Source organism: Maylandia zebra, linkage group LG5, assembly GCF_041146795.1.
Source record: "Maylandia zebra isolate NMK-2024a linkage group LG5, Mzebra_GT3a, whole genome shotgun sequence".
NCBI classification, from domain to species: Eukaryota; Metazoa; Chordata; class Actinopteri; order Cichliformes; family Cichlidae; genus Maylandia; species Maylandia zebra.
This window is the reverse complement of record NC_135171.1, coordinates 13,584,867-13,605,198: the sequence shown is the minus strand read 5'-3', so window position 1 is coordinate 13,605,198 and position 20,332 is coordinate 13,584,867. Positions and strand designations below refer to the sequence as shown.

At 40.1% G+C, this 20,332-nt stretch overlaps 1 protein-coding gene across 6 annotated transcripts in view; it reads left to right on the top strand.

The window, feature by feature from the left end:
- LOC101487045 (inter-alpha-trypsin inhibitor heavy chain H3) overlaps positions 1-18,115 on the top strand; it is a 37,905-nt gene extending 19,790 nt beyond the window's left edge. For 4 of the 6 annotated variants that reach the window (XM_024802396.2, XM_024802395.2, XM_076883795.1 and 1 more), the window contains 26 exons: positions 41-180; positions 353-513; positions 821-847; positions 952-1,008; positions 2,068-2,204; positions 2,854-2,889; positions 3,031-3,054; positions 5,279-5,433; positions 5,517-5,621; positions 5,704-5,866; positions 6,023-6,133; positions 6,243-6,371; positions 6,600-6,716; positions 6,800-6,968; positions 11,155-11,280; positions 11,794-11,975; positions 12,088-12,270; positions 13,482-13,621; positions 13,760-13,920; positions 14,026-14,055; positions 14,204-14,248; positions 14,818-14,946; positions 15,390-15,591; positions 15,764-15,939; positions 16,294-16,405; positions 16,522-18,115. In XM_024802396.2, the coding sequence (XP_024658164.2) occupies positions 41-180; positions 353-513; positions 821-847; positions 952-1,008; positions 2,068-2,204; positions 2,854-2,889; positions 3,031-3,054; positions 5,279-5,433; positions 5,517-5,621; positions 5,704-5,866; positions 6,023-6,133; positions 6,243-6,371; positions 6,600-6,716; positions 6,800-6,968; positions 11,155-11,280; positions 11,794-11,975; positions 12,088-12,270; positions 13,482-13,621; positions 13,760-13,920; positions 14,026-14,055; positions 14,204-14,248; positions 14,818-14,946; positions 15,390-15,591; positions 15,764-15,939; positions 16,294-16,405; positions 16,522-16,660 (3,156 nt within the window). In that variant the 3' untranslated portion in view covers positions 16,661-18,115. The remainder of the gene's footprint in view (positions 1-40; positions 181-352; positions 514-820; positions 848-951; positions 1,009-2,067; positions 2,205-2,853; positions 2,890-3,030; positions 3,055-5,278; positions 5,434-5,516; positions 5,622-5,703; positions 5,867-6,022; positions 6,134-6,242; positions 6,372-6,599; positions 6,717-6,799; positions 6,969-11,154; positions 11,281-11,793; positions 11,976-12,087; positions 12,271-13,481; positions 13,622-13,759; positions 13,921-14,025; positions 14,056-14,203; positions 14,249-14,817; positions 14,947-15,389; positions 15,592-15,763; positions 15,940-16,293; positions 16,406-16,521) is intronic. The other 2 variants (XM_076883794.1, XM_024802397.2) reach the window with 2 other exon arrangements.
- The last annotated feature ends 2,217 nt before the right edge of the window (positions 18,116-20,332 follow it).

Here is a 20,332-nt window from a genome sequence, read left to right as displayed (position 1 = left end):
CTCTGGTTCATATGGATTTTATCTTTTGTTTCTCCTGAAGCTCGAAGAAGACTTCAGAGTCCAGGGTCAAGTGAGTGCCGCAGACTGGGATGTTTTTTACCCAGACGAGGAGTACATCTTTGGAGATTTTACCGAGCGGTTGTGGGCCTACCTCACTATCCAGCAGTTACTGGACAAGAGGTCAGTTTAAATCAGTTCAGTTTGGCTGCTAAGGCACATTGTTCTCATAAGAAATATGGTATGATATATAGTCTTTGATGACACTTGTTCTTTTACCAGGACGCTCATTTTAATCATTTGATGTTCTTTTATAGATTTCCCTGTAGTAATACATATATTTTCCTTCTGGCAGCAAGAGCGGTACACCAGATGAGAAAGCCAACACAACAGCCAAGGCCCTGGATATGTCCCTGCAGTACAGCTTTGTCACCCCTCTCACATCCATGGTTGTTACCAAGCCCGAAACCGAAGACTCGACAAGCAGCCCTCTTATTGCTGACAAGCTGACTGAAGGTACCTGGAGAAAACAGAGTTTAAAAATGTAAAACACTGGACTGGCTTTTCTTAAAGAGACAAAAACTATATTGACTGATGAATCGGAGGGGTGTGTGTGCGTGTGGTTGTGTGTGTTTGTCAAGTGTCACTTTGAAATGGCTGCAGTCAAGCTTTACCACAAAAGCAAAGCATGGCTGCAGCTCATTCATAAAGAGAACTGGTGACTGAGTTTACATTTTCCACATATTATTCCCCTTTAGTGAAGTATAAAAGCAGAAGCTGGAGCTCCAGTTTAAAACTGTTATCTGTCTGTTTTTTCTCACAGAGCAAAGACAGCAGGCTGAAAAAATGAGTAAGTGATTTTTTTTTTTAACGATAAATCACAAAAAAGATTTATGGGACAAAGTCAATTTGTTGTATTCGTGTTGATTTGGATTTTTGTTCTCCCTGTTCAAGAATATGATTATGATGATTCGCCCAGGGCGTCGTATTCATGGGATTACGATTATATTGGTAAGTACACCATATACAGTTCAGATAGAGTTATCTATACTCAATTTCTATCTTCAAGCTGGATCTTTATTGCTTTATTGCCTTGTTTTTCAATATTTATTACTCTTTCTTATTTTGTTTTTCTTCAGATTGCAAATGGATTTAATCATATTTTATCTGGTTTATAGGCCTCTTTTATTTTATTTCCCTAAATAGATGCTAAAAATGACAACCTCAAAAATGTATGTAACCTATTATTAGAATCAATTGTCTTCCCGCAAAATGTAAAAGAACCCACCCATCACTGTAATCACACTCAAGATCTTGTTCTGACATATGGCATAGACATTGAACATAACAGTATTCTCTGAAAACCCTCTTTTGTCTGATCACTTCATAATAACATTTACATTTACAATAAAGGATTACACAGAAGTGGGGAATACATTTCATTGTAAATGACTTTCTGATGTAACCGCCTGTCTGTTGTAAATAACTTTAAGAGTATAATTCCTCCACCTTCTTCTACCTGAACTCTCCCATAATTCAAAACAAGCAAATTTTATTAATATAGCGCCAAATCAAAGTTATAGTTTAGTTTGTTTTACAGGATTTTTCACAATATGAAAACACTTTTTAAAAATCGTATGATTCTTAAAAAGTGAAAACCGCAGTTTCTTAAAAATCATGGTTAAAATGTTTGCTGTTATCAAGCATCATGCTATTGACATTTACTTTCTTTTTTTCATGAGTCATATTTCCATATTTAATAGACAACTGTGAGTAAGTATTGTAAAAGTAAAAGTTTCGTAAAGAATATGAATTTCACACCCACACACAAGTCAGGCACTGGATAGGCAAGTTGGAACTGGATAATTTTAACTCGCTTCCTTGTGTTCCCAATGTCCCTGGCACACACTATTTTAAGGAAGTCACACACACTAATTTACAGGACAATATTCTAGTAAACAGTTGTGGGAGCAGAGTAACCCTCCTCTTTTTCAACCATAGTGTGGGTGGAGTCTCACTGAAGGAACAAACTCCTCAAATGCTAAGAATTCCTTCCACATTTGTTTTCAGCCACGGGAAAGGCTGTTGCATTCCCAGACATGCCTGTGGTGTGGAGAGTCCTGCTACTGTCTGCTTGTGTCTACATCAGTCTTCTAGCTCAGACCTATGGCGCTCTGGTTATTTCCAGGAGAGATGCTCTAACACAGGTATCTTAAATAAGCTATGTACACTTTTTGGATGTAAAGAGACTCCTGTTTTAATGTTTTCTTTTTCAGTCCATACTTTTTTTTCATTATTCCTTAATAGAGTAAAATTGGGAAAAACTGTGGTGTCATATCTAAACATTTCTTTTGAAAGAAGTGACATAGTTACTTGAAGACATAACTCTAACCTGTAACTCAAATTGTGAGCGTTACAAACTTTGTTTCTTGTCTTGTTTTCTTTCATGGTTTCACATTTTTGCAGAGACTTGTAGTCTGGAGTTAGGCTTTTATTTTTGAAAATAAATACGCTTGAGTATTGCACAATACTTCTTCAGTTTATACAGGACAGAGCATGAGTCACAACTCAGGGAGTGACTATTGCATTTACATCTGAGAATCTTTTAGAAGCGCGGTGTCTGGAAAACCTCTACAAGACGTAGAGAAGGTTATTTTAGTTGAGATTAAATATTTCAAAAGCACCAATTTTTCAGATTGGCATAATTGGTACATGGTTTAAAATAAAGCTCTGAGAATTCAATGCAGAGGTGTCGTTGCATGTTGTAGGTGATACAAGCAGTTTTTATACTTGTCTTTTTACAGTCATCTTTTTAATTGTTTAGTAACATTACAGTCATTCTGTGCTGTGTTCCAGGAAACCAAAGAAACCGTGGGCATCAGGTCGATGAAGGTACTCATGTCACAGTGTCTAATTATGAAAGTAGACACATTTGCTGATACTTCATTCTGTGCATTGTTTATATGTCATTCATTTATGTTTTGACCCTGCTAAACACGTTCATGAAACTATTTATCAATTTTCTTTTTACAGAAAAGAAGTTCAAGCTCTGCAAATGTAAGAAACAGAGGCGGACAATTTTCAAAAATAGACCCTGGTCAACATGACTTATAGCTTCTAACTTACAGTAGTGTTACCAGCTTTTTCCAAAATTAAGTCCATACTTCCAGTAAAGTTTATCGCTTCCAGCTGCACTTGTCCCACTTGTCCCTCCCCCTGGTGCCAACTGAAAATGTATTTATTTACTCTCTGCTTATAAGAAACTACATGCAATTTTAATGTTAGGGTCTAGGCCATAGGTTTCAAACTCTGGCTAATTACATTTGGCCCGCGAAGCCACACCAAATTACTATTAGAGCTGGCCTACTGGTATTATACAGCTAATATATATATTGTTTAGTATTAAGCTTTGCTTGTTCCATATTCAGTTTTTCAGCAAAACGTGTTTGAGTCCATAAGAAAAGATTCATTCTTATATCTGGAGGAATAAATATATTTCAATAAATATTAACGTTAGCTCGCGACTTTGTTCCAGTTTTGAATTTTGGCCCACTGTGTATTTGAGTTTGACACACCTGGTCTAGGCTATGCAGTGCTGTGAAAAAGTACTTGCCTCTTCCTAATTTCTTTTTTGGCATATTTATCACTCTTAAATGTTTCAGATCATCAAACCAATTTTATTATTAGACAAAGAATAAATACAACATCCAATTTTTAAATGAGGCTTTCATTTATTAATGTAAAAACCAAACTTATTTGGCCTTATGTGAAAAAGTAAAATCATGAATTAACAACATTAGTTGGAAAGCTGTATTCAATTTCACTAGCCACACCCAAGTGTGATAACTATCAAACCTGTTGAATCAGGGAATCGCTAAAAGTATAACTGGTCTGACAAAGTGAAGCAGGCAGAAAGATTAAACAAAACTATGACATTATCATGCCATAATCTGAAGAAATGGCTGGGAAATAAAGTCAGTGACATCTATCAGTTTGGAAAGGGTTATAAACTATTTCTAAAGCTTTGGGACTCCAGTGAACCATGGCGAGAGCCAATATCCAGAAATTGACCAAAATTACCCCAGAAGCCATCAACAACTCATCCAGAAGATCACAAAGTTCATTCTCTGGAGCTCAAGCACACCTGGGTTATGCAGCAGGACAATGATCTGAAACATACTAGCAAGTCCAAATGGCTCAAAAAACCCCAAACAAACAAACAAAAAAAAAAAAGCAATACAGGCCGATCATGCTCAAAAACCCTCCAGTGTGGCTGAATGAAAATAATTCAGAAAAGTGGGCCAAATTCCTCCACATGTGAGGTGATTTCAGACTCATTGCCACTTATTACAAATGCTTGATTCCAGTTTGTGCTGCCAAGGGTGGTGCAACCAGTTATTAGGATTAGGAGGGAAAGAGTAGGGAGCCAAATGGATTTAATAACTTTGATAACTTTGTCTCCCTTAATAAATTAAATCATCATTTATAAACTGCATGATCTTAAGCATGTAAGTGTGAGAAATACGGTATGAAAAAATCAAGAAAGAGGCAAATACTTTTTAATTTTTCTTGTGCTTTTATTAAATTGGTTGTTGTAAAATTTTATAATTGTTGGGTTAACATGTGGGTTGTCATTTATGCTTAGAAATATATGCTCACATATACTTAGTTTTATAATCGATTGCATAATGATAGAGGTCTGATCCTTAGCAGTCTGCAAAGACTTTGCGTGCCTCCCGGAGCACTCTGGCAAACACACACATCTTAAGGTCATGAGAGCGGTCGTACCTTCTCTTACTGATTTATGGTATAGGAGGACACCTACTTTGTATCTGCTTAAGTATAAGAGCCCTTTGTTTAGGTGGACCGCTGGACTCCTGGCACCAGCTTTGGGGAGTCTTCACAGGGTCACATCTTGACCACACACACACACACACGTACACGCAGACAAGGTACTCTTTGTTCACATGTATACCTGTGTAAGACGTCATGTTAATGAACTTATGCATATTCATGTAACCACAATAAAGAGCAGTGCTACGAGGGAGCAGACGAGAGCGACTGGGGTTCGAGCAGAAGGAATGGCGCTCGTCACAGTTCTCTCCCTCGTGCACGAGATCAAACAAAGAGCTCTGCTTGGTGTCCAATGCTTTTTGCTGTTGTAGTAGAATTGTCTCGTTCCAGCGGTGGGTCTGTGCCAGACAGACCTAACAATAATTCTCTTGAACTACACTAATAATCTTTTTCTGTCAGCACATTACATTTTCCATTTATTCAAAAGGTGGAAGTGCAAAGCATTCGAATCACCTGCACAGTGTCGTCTCGTTTCGCACACACGGTCATGTCTTCCAAGGCGCTAAACAAGGAGAACTCATCTCAGGAAATCTTTTTTGAAGTAGAGTTGCCCAAGATGGCCTTCATCACCAACTTTAGCATGTCAGTCAATAGTACAGCATTTTTGACAATGATCATAGAGCGCATCCTCCTTTAATGTTGACACATATCCTCGTGGGTCACAGGGAAATTGATGGTCAGGTGTATGTTGGAGAGGTGAAGGAGAAAGAGAGCGCCAAGGAGCAGTATGAGAAGGCTGTTTCTTCTGGAAAGACTGCTGGACTTGTCAAGTATACTGGAATAAGATAAAGATTAAACATCCCAACCTCCACCCTTAACCTGCAATAATGTAATCCATATCTATTATTGCAGGGCTTCTGGAAGAAAGATGGAAATGTTTTCTGTATCTGTAAACATTGCTGCCCAGAGCAGCGTGTCTTTCATTCTGATCTACGAGGAGCTCCTTCAGAGAACACTGGGCAGTTATGAGATCTTGATCCGAGTCAAAGTAGAACAACCAGTGCAGGAGTTTCAGGTAGGACTCACTTTTCACTTTTATTGTTCTTCATGATGATTAATGATGGGCTGTCTGAAGTAGTTTGTGTAAGGAACTTGCGTTGACTTAGTGAGTCTTTACGCCATAATGACCTCTTCTTTTATGCTTCATTTACTTCCATGGATGGTGTGACAGATTGAGGCAGACATCTATGAGCCTCAAGGCATTGCTTTTGTTGAGGCTTCTGCAACGTTCCTCACCAATGAGCTGATCCCTCTGATAGAGAAAACTGTCACAGACACAAAGGTGATATTTTGGCAAGATGTCTGTCCTTGTGTTTTTACAATGTAGCATTTAGGTATAAAGGATATATCTACAATAATCTAAAGTGAAATGAAACTTTTCTGTTTCTCAGGCACACATCTCATTCTCACCAACAGTGGAGCAGCAACAGAAATGTCCAGGTTGTAAGGGCTCATTAATTAATGGAGATTTCATCATCAAGTATGATGTGAAACGAGCAACAAGCCTGGGGGAAGTTCAGGTCAGCTGATGAGACAGAACTTAAAGCAGCACACAAGCAGCCTTTATCTCAGCTAAAGCACAGAATTTTTACTGATCTCAAACACACTCTTATAGACAGCAGTTTTATTTATAGAACTGGAAGCTGCAATCATTATTTTGCTTTTAGTCTTACGTTTACTTCCCTAGCTGTATTTGTCTGCTATACATTTCCTTGCTCATCTTAACCCAAAGTACTCTTTCCCTTCAGGCAGTAAATGGATACTTTGTGCACTTCTTTTCTCCCCCTGACCTGGCCAGAGTCCCAAAGAATGTGGTGTATGTAATTGACACTAGTGGATCGATGCATGGAGCAAAGATTGAACAGGTAGGGGACTAATTAGAGGCAAATTACATACTGTATGCATGACAGTGTGTTCATCTCCATATATGTTTTGTAAACATATAAAGACCCGAGAATCAATGGTTGCCATTCTGCAAGACCTTCACGAAGAGGACCACTTTGGTATCCTCCTGTTTGAGCGTAAGATTAGTTACTGGAAGGATTATCTTACCAAAGCAACAAAGAGAAATGTTTCTGACGCCATTGACTATGTAAAGAAAATACAGGACAGTGGAAGTAAGTATTGCTGAATTTTATGTACAGTGATTTTTTTTTTTCTTTATTCTGCTTATTATCTGCATTATTGAATGAGTGAAAAATGGCAAAATTCTGGGTCATTGACAACTGCACAACAAGGCTGGCATCATTCTGCTCTGTTACTGTTATATAGCTAAAACAAGCAACTTTGTCAAGTTTTGAGTGTGAGGTTGCCACTAAACATGTGCAGTTGTAATCAGACGTTTACATAGTCATCACGGGCATGAATTTCATGGTAATTTTGGGCTTTTAATGACTTCTCTAAACTATTCTTTTTCCAGTGTGGATTGATTGTATGGCATACTTTAATGAAACAAATAGACAAGTTTTAATTTATTTATGAATTTCTTTAGTCCACACTGGGGCAAAAGTATACATACACCCATTTAAATCTTGTTTTGACAAGGCCAAGACCTTTTAACTTCTTGTTAGTCATCATGACTGATTAGTTCTTTGCCAGTATAAAAAAAAAAAAAGTTTGTTATCCCTCACTGGATTGAACAATACTCAGAACAATGAAAATATACAAGGAACTCAGCGAAGATTGTGTAGAGTTACACAAATCGGGAAGGTCTCTCGGGCTAATTTCTAAGCGACTGCAGATTCCAAGATCATCACTTCAATTGCACAAGTTTTTTGCCAAGGTCTGTAAGAAGCAGAGGTGGGCAGTAACGCGTTACTGTAATCTGATTACTTTTTTTCAAGTAACGAGTAAAGTAAGGGATTACTATTGCAAAAACGGTAATTAGATTACCGTTACTTTCCCGTAGGAACACTGTGTTACTCAAACCGTTATTTTTTTTTTTGAGAATGTCTCATGACAGTGACCTAAGCGAGTGTGACATTCGTGGCAACAGCTGTGTGCAGATCAACAATGGATAATATATCGAGTACGGAGAGAGTATGAGCGTGCAGCGTTTAAAGCGTGGAAGTACTGACCTTACTTTGAGTTTGATTCCATAAAAAGTGACAAAAACATTAGTGTCCGTTGTGCGTGGGAAGAAAACTTCTTTTTACAGCGAAAAAAAACCCCTAAACTTCCAAGCAAGCACCGAGTGCGCAACGACGTAATGGGAAATTCACAGAGAAACTCGCGGATTCTTCAACTGACCGCTGCGGCACACCTGCACCAGGGTAAACCTCCGCCTACACCACTCCTGCTTTACAGGTGAAAATAGAGCAACAGGACCGCTAGTCTTTGATTTTATTTATTTTCTGCTGGGTTTTCCTCGCAAATATTTGAAAGAGTGAGTGTAAACACAAAAATATTTTATGTGCTGAAAATAGGTTTCCAGTCAGAGAATGTTGCATATAATTACATTTTTGCTTGATGCATAAAGCTAAAGGATTAAAACTAATAAAACAAGTTTTAAAAAGAGACTTTTCCATTTGATTACATTTTGTATGATGGATTATGCAGAAAAAGTAGAATTGGGCTGAATGATCTATCGCTTTATCACCTATTCAGGTTGTAAATCATGTTTTTAAAAAGTAACTAAGTAATTAATTACTTTTGAAAATAAGTAATCAGTAAAGTAACATGATTACTTGACCAACACTGGTAAGAAGACCCAAACTGTCATCTTCAGATGGGAGGAAATTCATCAGAATATTGAGGAACGTCACAGAAACCACAAAGGCTCAAGGCTACAATGAACTGGAGACTGCTGGAACACCACCGTCACTATCAAGGACTGAGAGGGTGCCGACCAAGAAAGACACCCCAGCACCAAAATCGACATCTTTAAGCTCAAATGAAATTTGCAGCAGTCCACATGGACGAGTCAGATGTTCTTTAGGGAAAAGTTTTATGGTCAAACAAGACAAAGATTGAGCTATCTGATATCAATGACGAGAAGAATATTTGGAGAAGTAAAGGAGAGGCTTTCAAACCTAAGAACACGGAACAGGCTGTCAAGCAGGGTGATCATCATATATTTGCTGCAAGAGGTACTGGTACATTGCACAACATCGGTGGAATAATGAAGAAGCAGGATTACCTCCAAACTCTTCAACTTCACCTCAGATCAGCTGCTAAATGATTGAACTTGGACACAATCGGGTGTTCCAACTAGGGCTGGGCCATATTATACCGTTCACGGTAATACCGGTATAATGTTAGGCAACGATAGGAAAATGAAATATCGCGATAGAATATGAGTAAAACGCGCATGCGCAGTGCCTTTGTTTTCATACGCACATGGCCAATTGTTGAGTGAAACAGATGAACCAGAATTGGTTTGTAAAAATGGTGCAACTTCAGTGATGTGGAACTGGTTTGGTGTTTGTCCGTCAGATACACGACAAAGCACTTTTTTTTTTTTGCAGAACATGCAAGCGGCCGTCGGACTAAGATGCCCTTAAATCTGGTAGTAATCTGGGTCCTAAACTCCGTATTCTTCAGGTCAAACGAACACTGCAGCATCACTAAGAGTTAAAAACTGTCTAAATTCTTTCATCTTTAATAAAACGATCAGCATTGCTGCTTTACCAGGTGTAACTGAAGTTTAACTTCCAGGCATCCATGAAAACAAAATGTATTACATTTAACGGAGTTAGAAGTTAGCAGGAAGCTACCAGAAGTTAGCTCGCTAGTTACCTAAGCATGATATAGCATGTTCTGACTGAGAGATTTCTGAAAAAAATCAAACGTACAGCTCTGCTATCACTTCCAACATGAATGAAGACAGGAAACTAAACAGCAGTGACGTTTGTAGGGTTACTGAAGTTGGGCTAGCTGGTATATAATAATGTGCTACGTGATCGCTAGCGACACAGCTATGTTAGCATAACATAAACAGTGAAGCTGGAGGACGAACACTAACACTTTTCCACTTATAAAAGTTAACGTTAAGGTTCCTCATGGTTAGAGACAAATGCAATCGCATGGCAGGATGCTGTAAAAGGACCAATCTTCAGTCAGGAGAACAACTGAGATAATCCATCCACAATACGAGGTTAGTCATATACTGCAACAACATGGGAATAGAGCAGCTGCCAGAGAATTCAACATTAATGAATCAATGGTACAGAAGTGGAGGAAGCAAGAAGAATGAGTTTAATAAAGTTTGATTTATTTGACTGCTTTGTTTCGCGTAATGTGCCTTATAATCCTGGGCACCCTATGGTCCGAAAAATACGTACTGCACACTACAGTTTAATGTTGCAAAGCACCTCTTATGTCAGCCCATTTCTACTGGAAATGCCTTTTGGTTAAACTTTCAGCAAGGAATTTGCATTTGCACTGTTACATTTTTATAAAGCTTTAATGTACATAAAAACCAGCTTCTTGTTTAAGTGAAAATAAATGATAGGTTGTCTTTTTGCGCTAGTAATGTTGTGGAGTTGTATTTTGTCTCGCATCAATTATATCGTCGGTTATATCGTTATCGCAAATTTTCAAATATATATCGTGATAAATATTTTTGGCCATATCGCCCTGCTCTAGTTCCAACAGGAAAATATTTGTAGCAGGGCAACAATGACCTTCTGAAATTAACTTTCTAACTTCCTAAAGCCGCAGCCTAAACCCTATTGAAAATCTGTGAGCTACATTTTAAAGGTTTATGCCTCTAAACCAACTGATTTAAGCGAACTGTACCAATTCTGCTAAGAAGAGTGATTTGATATAGAATTATGCCAGAAGCTTGTTGATGGCTATCAATTGGATCTAGTTGAGGTGCAACTTGCTAAGTGATATTTAATCCAATATTACGCAGGTGTATGTATATATAATTTATCCATGTGTAGATTAGAGAAATTTATTAATTTTATTTATTTCTTAAACAATTATCCTGTACAATTGTTTCACTCTGGACAAAGAACAATTCAATGATTAGTGACCACAGACAGCTACAGGAAGTAGCTGCCATGGCCAAGAAAGAGTCATGCTCAAAATACCATAGAAAACAGAGTAATATTATTTTTTTTACACTTTTGGGTTTTGTGTAGATTAAACAATCAAGGTGGTGTTTTCATTTCAGAACTTTAATAAACGTCTTCAGAACTTTTGTACAGAGCTATAGTCTAATTAAACAGAATCCAGTCATACTGCATAGAGAGAATATTATCAATCTTTTGGTCAAGGCTTAACAAGTAAAAGAGTAAAGTAAAAGTTTGAACATGATGAGATTTTCATGTTACTCAAAGCATTGTTGCTTTTCAGGCACCAACATCAACAGTGCTATACTGGATGCAGTTAGTTTGCTGAAGAAAGAAAGAAAAGAAAAGAAAGTTCCAGAGAGGAGTATGGATATGATTTTTCTACTGACTGACGGGATGCCAAACAGTGGTGAGACAATCTTAAACATTCTGTGTGTTGAAAATTGTGGTGGATCCACGTATGGGACAGCAGGGAGAGACAGGGGTCCGGGCTGCTCCGGCGCCCGTGCCGGCTCCCAGGGGGAGGGCCGCCAGGCTCAGCGGCCTCAGTCAGGCGATGGGGGTAGGTGGTGGGGCGGGGCCTGCAATCAGCCAGGACGCTGCCTGCTGCCTCACCCATCCCCACTCCTTAGGTGGGAGCGGCATGTGGCTGGCAGGTGCTCACCGGAGGAAGCCACGAAGCAACTGCTGGGCCCACCACCAGCTCACCCACCTGCTCACCCTGAGCTAAGAACGCGAGAGGAACCTGTTTCCCGCAGCATTTTTTTTACTCATTTATAATAGCATATAAATGAATATTAACAATGTTAGGGAGTAAGATGGAACTGATTTGTTATGTAAAGCTGACACCCAACTCGACAATTTCATTGGAAATGGAAGCTTTTTAATGCATGCTCATATGTAAGTGTGTTTGTGTCTGCAGGGGTGACCAGCCCCCAGCTAATCCAGCAGAATGTATTTTCTGCTATTGGAGGAATCATGTCTCTGTTCTGTCTTGGATTTGGAAATGATGTGGATTACTCCTTCCTGGATGTTATGTGCAGGCAAAATAAAGGAGTGGCCCGCAGAATTTTTGAGGGTTCAGATGCTGCCATTCAACTCAAGGTAAGGCAAGAAATTAAGAACATTAATGACTGTAACATGAAAATCAATGCAAGCGTAGAAATGCTAGTTTGTGCCTTACATAAATGGCAACAATTTTGTGTCTTTGTTGCAGGGTTTCTACGAGGAAGTGTCCAGCCCTCTGCTCTTGGAGGTGGATCTGCGTTATTCAGAGAATACAGACTTCTTAACCAAAACTCACTACAGCCAGCTGTTCAACGGCTCAGAGATCGTGGTCGCTGGTCAGCTGAAGGAAAATGACGTGGAAAACTTCTCGGTGGAAGTGTTTGCCCACGGGGTGAGAAAAGGGAGAGCACATTATTAAAGTATTTCCTTTACAACATGAGTTTGACTTCAGATCTATGTTAGTGCTCATACAAATGAGCCTTATTATTCAGTCTTACTGTGGCTGAATATGGAATTTCACGAACTGTAAATGAACCGAGCTGTAATTGACTGTTGTAGTCCGAACATCAAGTGGAGTCTCATTACTCGATTGTGGCTCAAGAGTTGGGAGTTCGCCTTGTAATCGGAAGGTTGCCGGTTCGAGCCCCGGCTTGGACAGTCTCGGTCGTTGTGTCCTTGGGCAAGACACTTCACCCGTTGCCTACTGGTGGTGGTCAGAGGGCCCGGTGGCGCCAGTGTCCGGCAGCCTCGCCTCTGTCAGTGCGCCCCAGGGTGGCTGTGGCTACAATGTAGCTTGCTATCGCCAGTGTGTGAATGTGTGTGTGAATGGGTGGATGACTGGATATGTAAAGCGCTTTGGGGTCCTTAGGGACTAGTAAAGCGCTATATAAATACAGGCCATTTACCATTTACTTTTCATTCTTTTCTGCTTTCAACTTAAGATTCTAAGCTAGTGGCTTTCATCCATCTTTATACTTATGTGAAGCACAATACTTATGCTTATAAGATCAGATCTGTGTAAATACCTTAAACAACTATGACAAAGTTAGTACTACGTTCCTACCAGCATATATCTACCCACCTTACCAACTGTAAGTGCTTCATGAACTTCAACTCTTTAAACTAAAATGAAAACAAATCTGTGTGTGGTGTTCAATTCAATTAATGATGATATAGCGACAAATCACAACAATAGTCAGTTCAAGACACTTTATATTGTAAGGTAAAGACCCTACGTTAAAGACTTAAAGAATAAATAAATATATGGAATAAGAAAAATGTTTAATGCTAAAGTCATAAAATGTGTTAAGATGGATGATGGGATAAAGGCCCATTTTCAAAGCTCATGTGATATTTATGTACTTTACTGTAAGCTGAGTTATTTAGCCAGCAAGTTGAACAAACTTTAGATGCTGCAGTTACTCTGCAGATTTGGAAAACACTGTCGACACCATCTCAGATTCTAATAATTGAATATCTATGAAACGTAATTATCTGAAACAATATTAGCATGCTGATGTCAGCTTGCTAAAAAAAAAAAAAAAAAAAGTTGAGTGGCTGCACAGAATAATGTCTGTCATTTAATCTTTCCTTTTTAACAAGTCTGAAGAGAACTTTGTGGCACAGGGAAAGGCCAGTGTGGCTGACTGGCAGACAGTGTACCCAGAAAAGGGGTACATTTTTGGAGATTTCATTGAGCGTATGTGGGCCTACCTCACCATCCAGCAGCAGCTGGAGAACAGGTTGGTTCATGGGGAAATTTTTCTGTTACCGTGCAGAAATTTTATTGATGGTGATTTTTTTTTTCCGTTAAACATTATGTTATACATCATAATAAATTATTAACGTCATGTCCATCTTGTCCTCTGTCTCTCTTCCAGTGCTCTCAGTACTAAAGAGGAGAGAGGAAATATAGAAGCCAAGGCTCTGAACCTGTCTCTGAAGTATAACTTTGTCACCCCTCTCACATCCTTGGTGGTCACCAAGCCTGAAAACGAGAATGGAGCTGATCGCTCTTTCATTGCTGACAAGCTGACTGAAAGTAGGAGAAAGAAAATCCACCGCTTATTAAATTAGCAGAAACATTCTTCTCCCATCACTTTGGCAAAAATAACTTTTTCTTTTTCATTTCTTTCCTATTTTACAGGCCAGCGACAGCAAGCAGAAAGACACATGGGTATGGGAAGTCTTTGAATGGAATTTAATGTGTTTTCATTTACTTTTTAAACTGCTATAAGAGAAGAATTTCCCAAATCTGGGTAAAGTAAAGCCTTTCTTATCTTATCTGACTTGCACAATGCATATGAAGGAAACTGTGCTTTTAGCAGGTGCACATGCATCGCCTGCTGTCGGCTCGCGTGTAATTGATCGTAAGTGTTTCATATGTAACATTTTTACGGACTTAAATAGTTGACAGGTGGTTTCAGTGTTTTGTTTTGTTTTTGTTTCATTTCATGCTATTATAATAGGTAAGCATTACAGCTTCCTTATACAGTTAATGAAAACATTCATAGAAGACTCAAGAAACTCAGGAGTTGTGACTGTTTTGACCGTCATTATTTAAGACATCTGCCATATTAAATACAATGTTACAATATTAGTAATACTAATGTATTAATGGGGTCATGGTATGTCAATTTGGGCCAAAATGTCTGATAACTGTTACCAGAGCCTTGTTTAACACGTTTCACAAAGAATTAAGGCTGCTTTCAAGGTAAGTGGGGTCCAGCCTCGTACTACCAAGATGTACCTAATAAAATGTTAAGTAAGTGTATTTAACTGAAAACATTTAATTCTGAAAAACCAGGCTGTACACTGCTGTCATAAGGGCAGGTAAGATAGTTTTACTGTTGGTGCAGACTCTGTTTTATTATAATAACACACCTGTCAGCTCAATAATTAAATTAGCTTTTTACTCAGATATACCTTTTTTTTCTAGACTTACTTGCTGCAGTTGATGGAGATCCCCATTTTATGATAGAGCTTCCAGATAAAAACGACGCTCTGTGCTTCAACATCAACGACAAACCAGGAACCATTTTCAGTCTGGTCAGAGACCCCAAATCAGGTCTGTCCTGAGTCTTTCTGAAGGACTCCCCAAACTTTGATTCTGTTCATCTGGAGGTAGCGTTTTCAGTGTTAGAAACGGTTCATCTCTCATCCAAGTGACTTCTCCAGTCTCATAAATGGTACATTTGCATAACAACTGAAACTAGCACTACTGTAATGATCAAGGAACTGACCTCCCAGCCTATTGTTCCTTCAGTGGGCTGGTTTCAGTCATTATGCAAATGTACTGTTTATAAGATTGGGGAAACCTGCAGTCAGCTGAGTCACTTGGATGAGAGATGAAACATTTCTCCCACTACGTCCAGATGAACAGAATCAAACTTTGGGGATTTACTTACCTGGACGATTGAGCATGCATCAAGAAGATACTAAAGGACTCGTTCTAATGGGAGAATTTTCTTTTTTCAAATTTTCCAAATTCATTATCCTCCCTCATTTCAGGCTTTGTGGTGAATGGCCAAATAATTAGCAAGAAGAAAGTTGCTCTGGATGGTAACGTGAACACCTACTTTGGCCGTTTTGGTATCACACATCAGAACCTGGGGGTGAGACTGGATGTGAGCATTCAGGATATCTCTGTTTTCTACAATGACAAGCAGGTCAAGCTGCTGTGGTCTGATGCCACCTCACTCAGAGATGCCAAGTGAGTAAAATCCCCAGGCAAAACACATGCGTAAAGTTGAAATTATTAAATATTTTAAACCATTTTTCAGTCCCACTAATTACTATATGTACTTTAATCACATTTGCAAATGACGTTAGTTTTTTTCCTTCATTTTTTCATGTGTTTTCCAACTTGGATGCCTCTGACCAAGTATGGAGCTCAACCTAGTTAAAAACTGCAGTCTGACAGTGACGCTGAGGCACTCAGTGAAATTCAGGGTCATCCGACACACAAAGGTTTGGAAGAGACGCCACGACCACCAAGACTACCTGGGTTTCTACACTCTGGACAGCCAGCACTTGTCTGCTTCAGTTCATGGTCTGCTAGGTATTAAACTGCAAGAAGCTTTGATATAGTAATAAAGTGACTGTGTAGCTCACAGGTGTCGAACTCCAGGCCTCGAGGGCCGGTGTCCTGCAGGTTTTAGATGTAACCTTGATACAAGACAACACACCGTAAAGGCTAAATGACCTCCTCAACATGTCTTGAAGTTATCCAGAGGCCTGGTAATGAACTAATCATTTGATTCAGGTGTGCTGACCTAGGGTGAGATATAAAAACTGCAGGACACCGGCCCTCGAGGCCTGGAGTTCGACACACCTGGTGTAGCTCTTTTGTTTTTACTAAAAACTAATTCTTAAAACAGAAACAAAAGATGTCACATAAGCTATTTTCCTGCAGGTCAGTTCTACCGTGGGGTTGTGTTTGAGCTGACAGACCTGCATCCAGGTGAAGGCCAGGAGAAACTGGATGCCACCATGTACGTGAAGGGGCAAAGGCTGAATGTGACAAGGTGAGGCGACTTCTTAAATTTTAGAAGTGTGCATAATATTCACTCAGCCTTAAAGTTAGTTTCCTTTCATGTATGTGCAAATCATCCTTGAAAAAAAACATCTATATATTCTGTAGACACTGGCAAAAAGACTTCAACAAGGATGTGAAGAATGGAGAAAGCATCGCCTGCTGGTTTGTTGACAACGAGGGAAGAGGCCTGATCGATGGAACAGCCTCAGACTACACCGTGTCAGACCTTTTTACGGCTATTTGAAAACGCAAAGTGCGATCAGCATTGCACTGGGAGCTGCAGGGTAGATTTACATGCTCTGGGTGGTGTGTGATGAGAAGGCATTGTAGTGAGTCGCTGGGTGTTTTCTATTTCAAAGTGACACATGCAAAAACTGAAAGCAAGTGCATGCTTATATTAATGCAAGCATATCACGTTACAGTATATTTTGAGTGTACGTGTTTGTGTCCGTCTGGCATTACAGAGTGTAATCGAACCTCTCCTGCTAAATGTTATTTAGTCAAACAGCATCAGTGAGATAGTTTGCTTTACTCACACAATGACAGTGTGTGAGTCAAGATAGATTTAATGATGACACAAATAACATGGCAGGTAAAGCTTTCTGAATAGTCTGCATATATGACATACTGCATTCATTTCTCCATGCTTTCTTGGAATTAAATAAATATTTTGCTTTTTAAAAAAGTGCTCCCTGTCAGCATAAAAAAAAAAAAAGATATTGGACTTGAGAATGGCACACAGTGTTCACATTTTCTGTGCTTCAGCTGTTGAAAAACTGGTTAGCAGGCTGAGTTTGGTCATGTCAGCTGCAATTATAACACAGATGTCATCTAACCTAGTCAAGCTCAACAGTAATAAAACAGAACTTATTGTTGTGGCCTTCAAAGCCGTACTCCCGAAGATTGGCGATCTACTCACTGACATAGTCGGTCGCCACATCCTACTATCCCCAGAAGTTCACAATCTGGGTGACAATTTGAGTTTCACACTTCCATTCCAGTCTCATATAAATGAAATGTCACCTGATGAGCAGAGACCCTCATCCATGACTTTTTCACCAACTGGCTGGATTATTGCAGTGAGGTCCTGGAGTCCTGGACAGGCTCCAGTATGTCCAGAAACTCAGCTGCTAGGCTTTTTTTTTTTTTTTTTTTTTTTTTTTTGCCTGTCCCGTTTGGCTCTTTTGCCTTCAGAATTGTTGTCTAAAGGCAAAGAAAGATGCCCAACGGATTTACTTTACCAAATTGACCATCCCAGCCTTGCCGTAATGGTCCATTTGATTCACCTTTTATTGTTTATTTTATTTTCACTTACTGAATACGGGACAGACTTGACTGGGGGAAAGAAGGGGAGAAAGAAAGAGGGAAAGAGAAACAGCTGAGAAGAGGGACGGGGGAGAAGGGCAAAAAACATAAACCAACAGAATGGGTAGAGAAAAAAAAATGCATATATCAATCACCTGGATCACCCTTCATTCTAATTTGTGTTGTACAGTTATTTCATTTTTAACCTTAATTTATATTTTATTCCTTCCTAGTTAAATTTACCCTTTTTAATTTTTCATATTTATTTCCTATCTTATTCATAGCCTTTTCCTTTTTTGTTCTCTTTAGGTCACGAGCAGTTGTCCAAGCATTTCACTACATATCGTACTGTGTATGACTGTGTACGTGACAAATAAATTTGAATTTGATTTGATTTGAGAAAGAAAAAAGAAAACAAGCAGAAGAGAACAAGAGTAATAGAATAAACAGCATCACAATGATATATGGGAATATGACAGTAAATACTAAATATTAAACATTATTGTGCAGCACATAAGATCAACAGAACACAGTGTGCTTTGAGGTAGGAGCCAGAAAGGGTGTAGTTTGTGGGTGTGATCACCCGTGTGTACACCTGTGAGCATGGACCTTTTTTTTTAAAGGTTCCTTCATGTAATGATCTGCTAGAGGGTGTGGGGGGGCCACAGCCCCGTCCTCCAGGGCATGAAGCAGGTGTGGAGGAGATCAAAACTCCAGACATCCAGAGGCCCCCAGAACACAAGAGACCAAGGAAGACCAACAGAGGGGCAGCCGCGCCACTGTCCCAGAAAGAGCTGAGGAGAGTCCCAGATGAGGGCTCACTCAGCAGCCGCGGAGCAGAAGCCAGGGGGAGTTGCAGTGACGCGCCCGTGAGCTCCGCCGGCAGCCAGCCGTGCCTGAGTGACCGAGCCCCAGGCCGAGAGGCCAGGGGCACCCCACCTCCGAAGTGGCCCGAGCGAGCCCCAGGCTCCAGGCCCCGATAAGCGGCCGCCAAGGAGTGAGCCGGTGTGTACCTGGACGCCCATCCCCGGACACAAAGAACCACCAACGCACCGATATCTGAGGGAGTCCGCCACTGGCAGGGGAAGTGGTGGTAGGTGGAGATAGGCCTCCAAACCTTGGAGGGCCTAAGATGTCCCCAGAGAGGTGGCGCCTGACACCCAACCTGACATATAGACACAGAAATACAGGCACACACATATACAAACATCCATTCCCACCCTCATGCTCTCATATGCACTTACTCCACACTCAACCAACGTGGAGACAGACATAAAGAGACGCTGTACACACGATCACACTCCCCAAGCGTACTCTACGAACCGGGTCTAGGTACCCTTGCCCCTGGAGGGGGAACTGCACCCAGACCCAGGTGGTGTTACCCTTTTCCCTGCGGTGGGGGGAGGCAGACCGCCCCGACTCCGCAGCAGCAGGGAGGCCCCACACTCCAGACCGCAGTCGGACGGCCAACTCCTCCTCCTAGCCCCCCCGCTCCAGCAGGTCGCAGAGAATGGGGGTGAGAGAAGACTCCAAACCTCCCTCCACCCGCTCATTGTAGTGTTGATGCATGTGTGTTCTAAGGTGCATTTAAAACCCAGGAGGGCATGGAGCTACCTGCCAGAAAGCAGCAGGTAAGCTGCTAGGCTTCTAACATGCACCAAGCTCTGGGAACACATCACCCCCACCCTCATAAATTTCCATTGATTCCTGGTCACATCACGCATTACTTATATCCTTTTTCTCACTTAAAAAACCCTCAATGCCCTGGCCCTGCAGTACCTGTCTGACCTGATGCACCCATACACATACATTTTCCATTTCAGTGTAGAACTCAGATAAATTGTGATCTTCTGGGGTTATACGTGTAACAGGACCACTGGGTAGGGTTGTCCTTGTGATGGCTGCATGCAACCACACAATTGAAATACTTGGGTAATATTCATTTGATCTTTTTGTCTTATGTTTACATTATGCTCTAAAGCTTCTGTGATCATAAGTTAACTTTTGATATTTTGAGTTTACCTGTAATGCATGACGGCAGTAGGCTATAGTCCAAAGGGTGGCATAGACTGTTTTGCAGTTTGTTATTTTATATGGGTATGTGTTATATTAATTATATTTCTGTTCTTTCTGAGTTACCTGGCCTCCGCTCCAGTCCTTCCTGGTTTGGCTGAAAGAGGGGGCTGAGGATGGAGCTGGTTTAAATGCAAAAGCCAATAGAATGGACTGGACCATCTATTGTGATCATGTAGGGGGAATGGGGTTCTTCTTGAATGATGGTTAGCTGTTATCTCTAGTTTTCACCTTTGGTGTATATAATGGTTTATTCCTTTGCTATATAACTGGAGCTGTTTCTCATTTGGGCAGGTCAGTTTGTTGAGTTATGTTTTGTTAAGTGACTTTTGAGTTGAGTTTTGTTAAGTTAACCTCTTTTATGGGCCCACTTGGTTCTTAAAAAAAGTTTATTTTTTGTCATTTTGAATTTTTGGAATCATCTTGTCCTTTTTGAGGCATAATAAAACCCTTTTTTTTTTTTTTTTTTTTTTGAAGATTACATTTGTGCCTGTGTGTTCCTGGCTGCTTGGTTCATGACAGTCCTTTTTAGAAATAT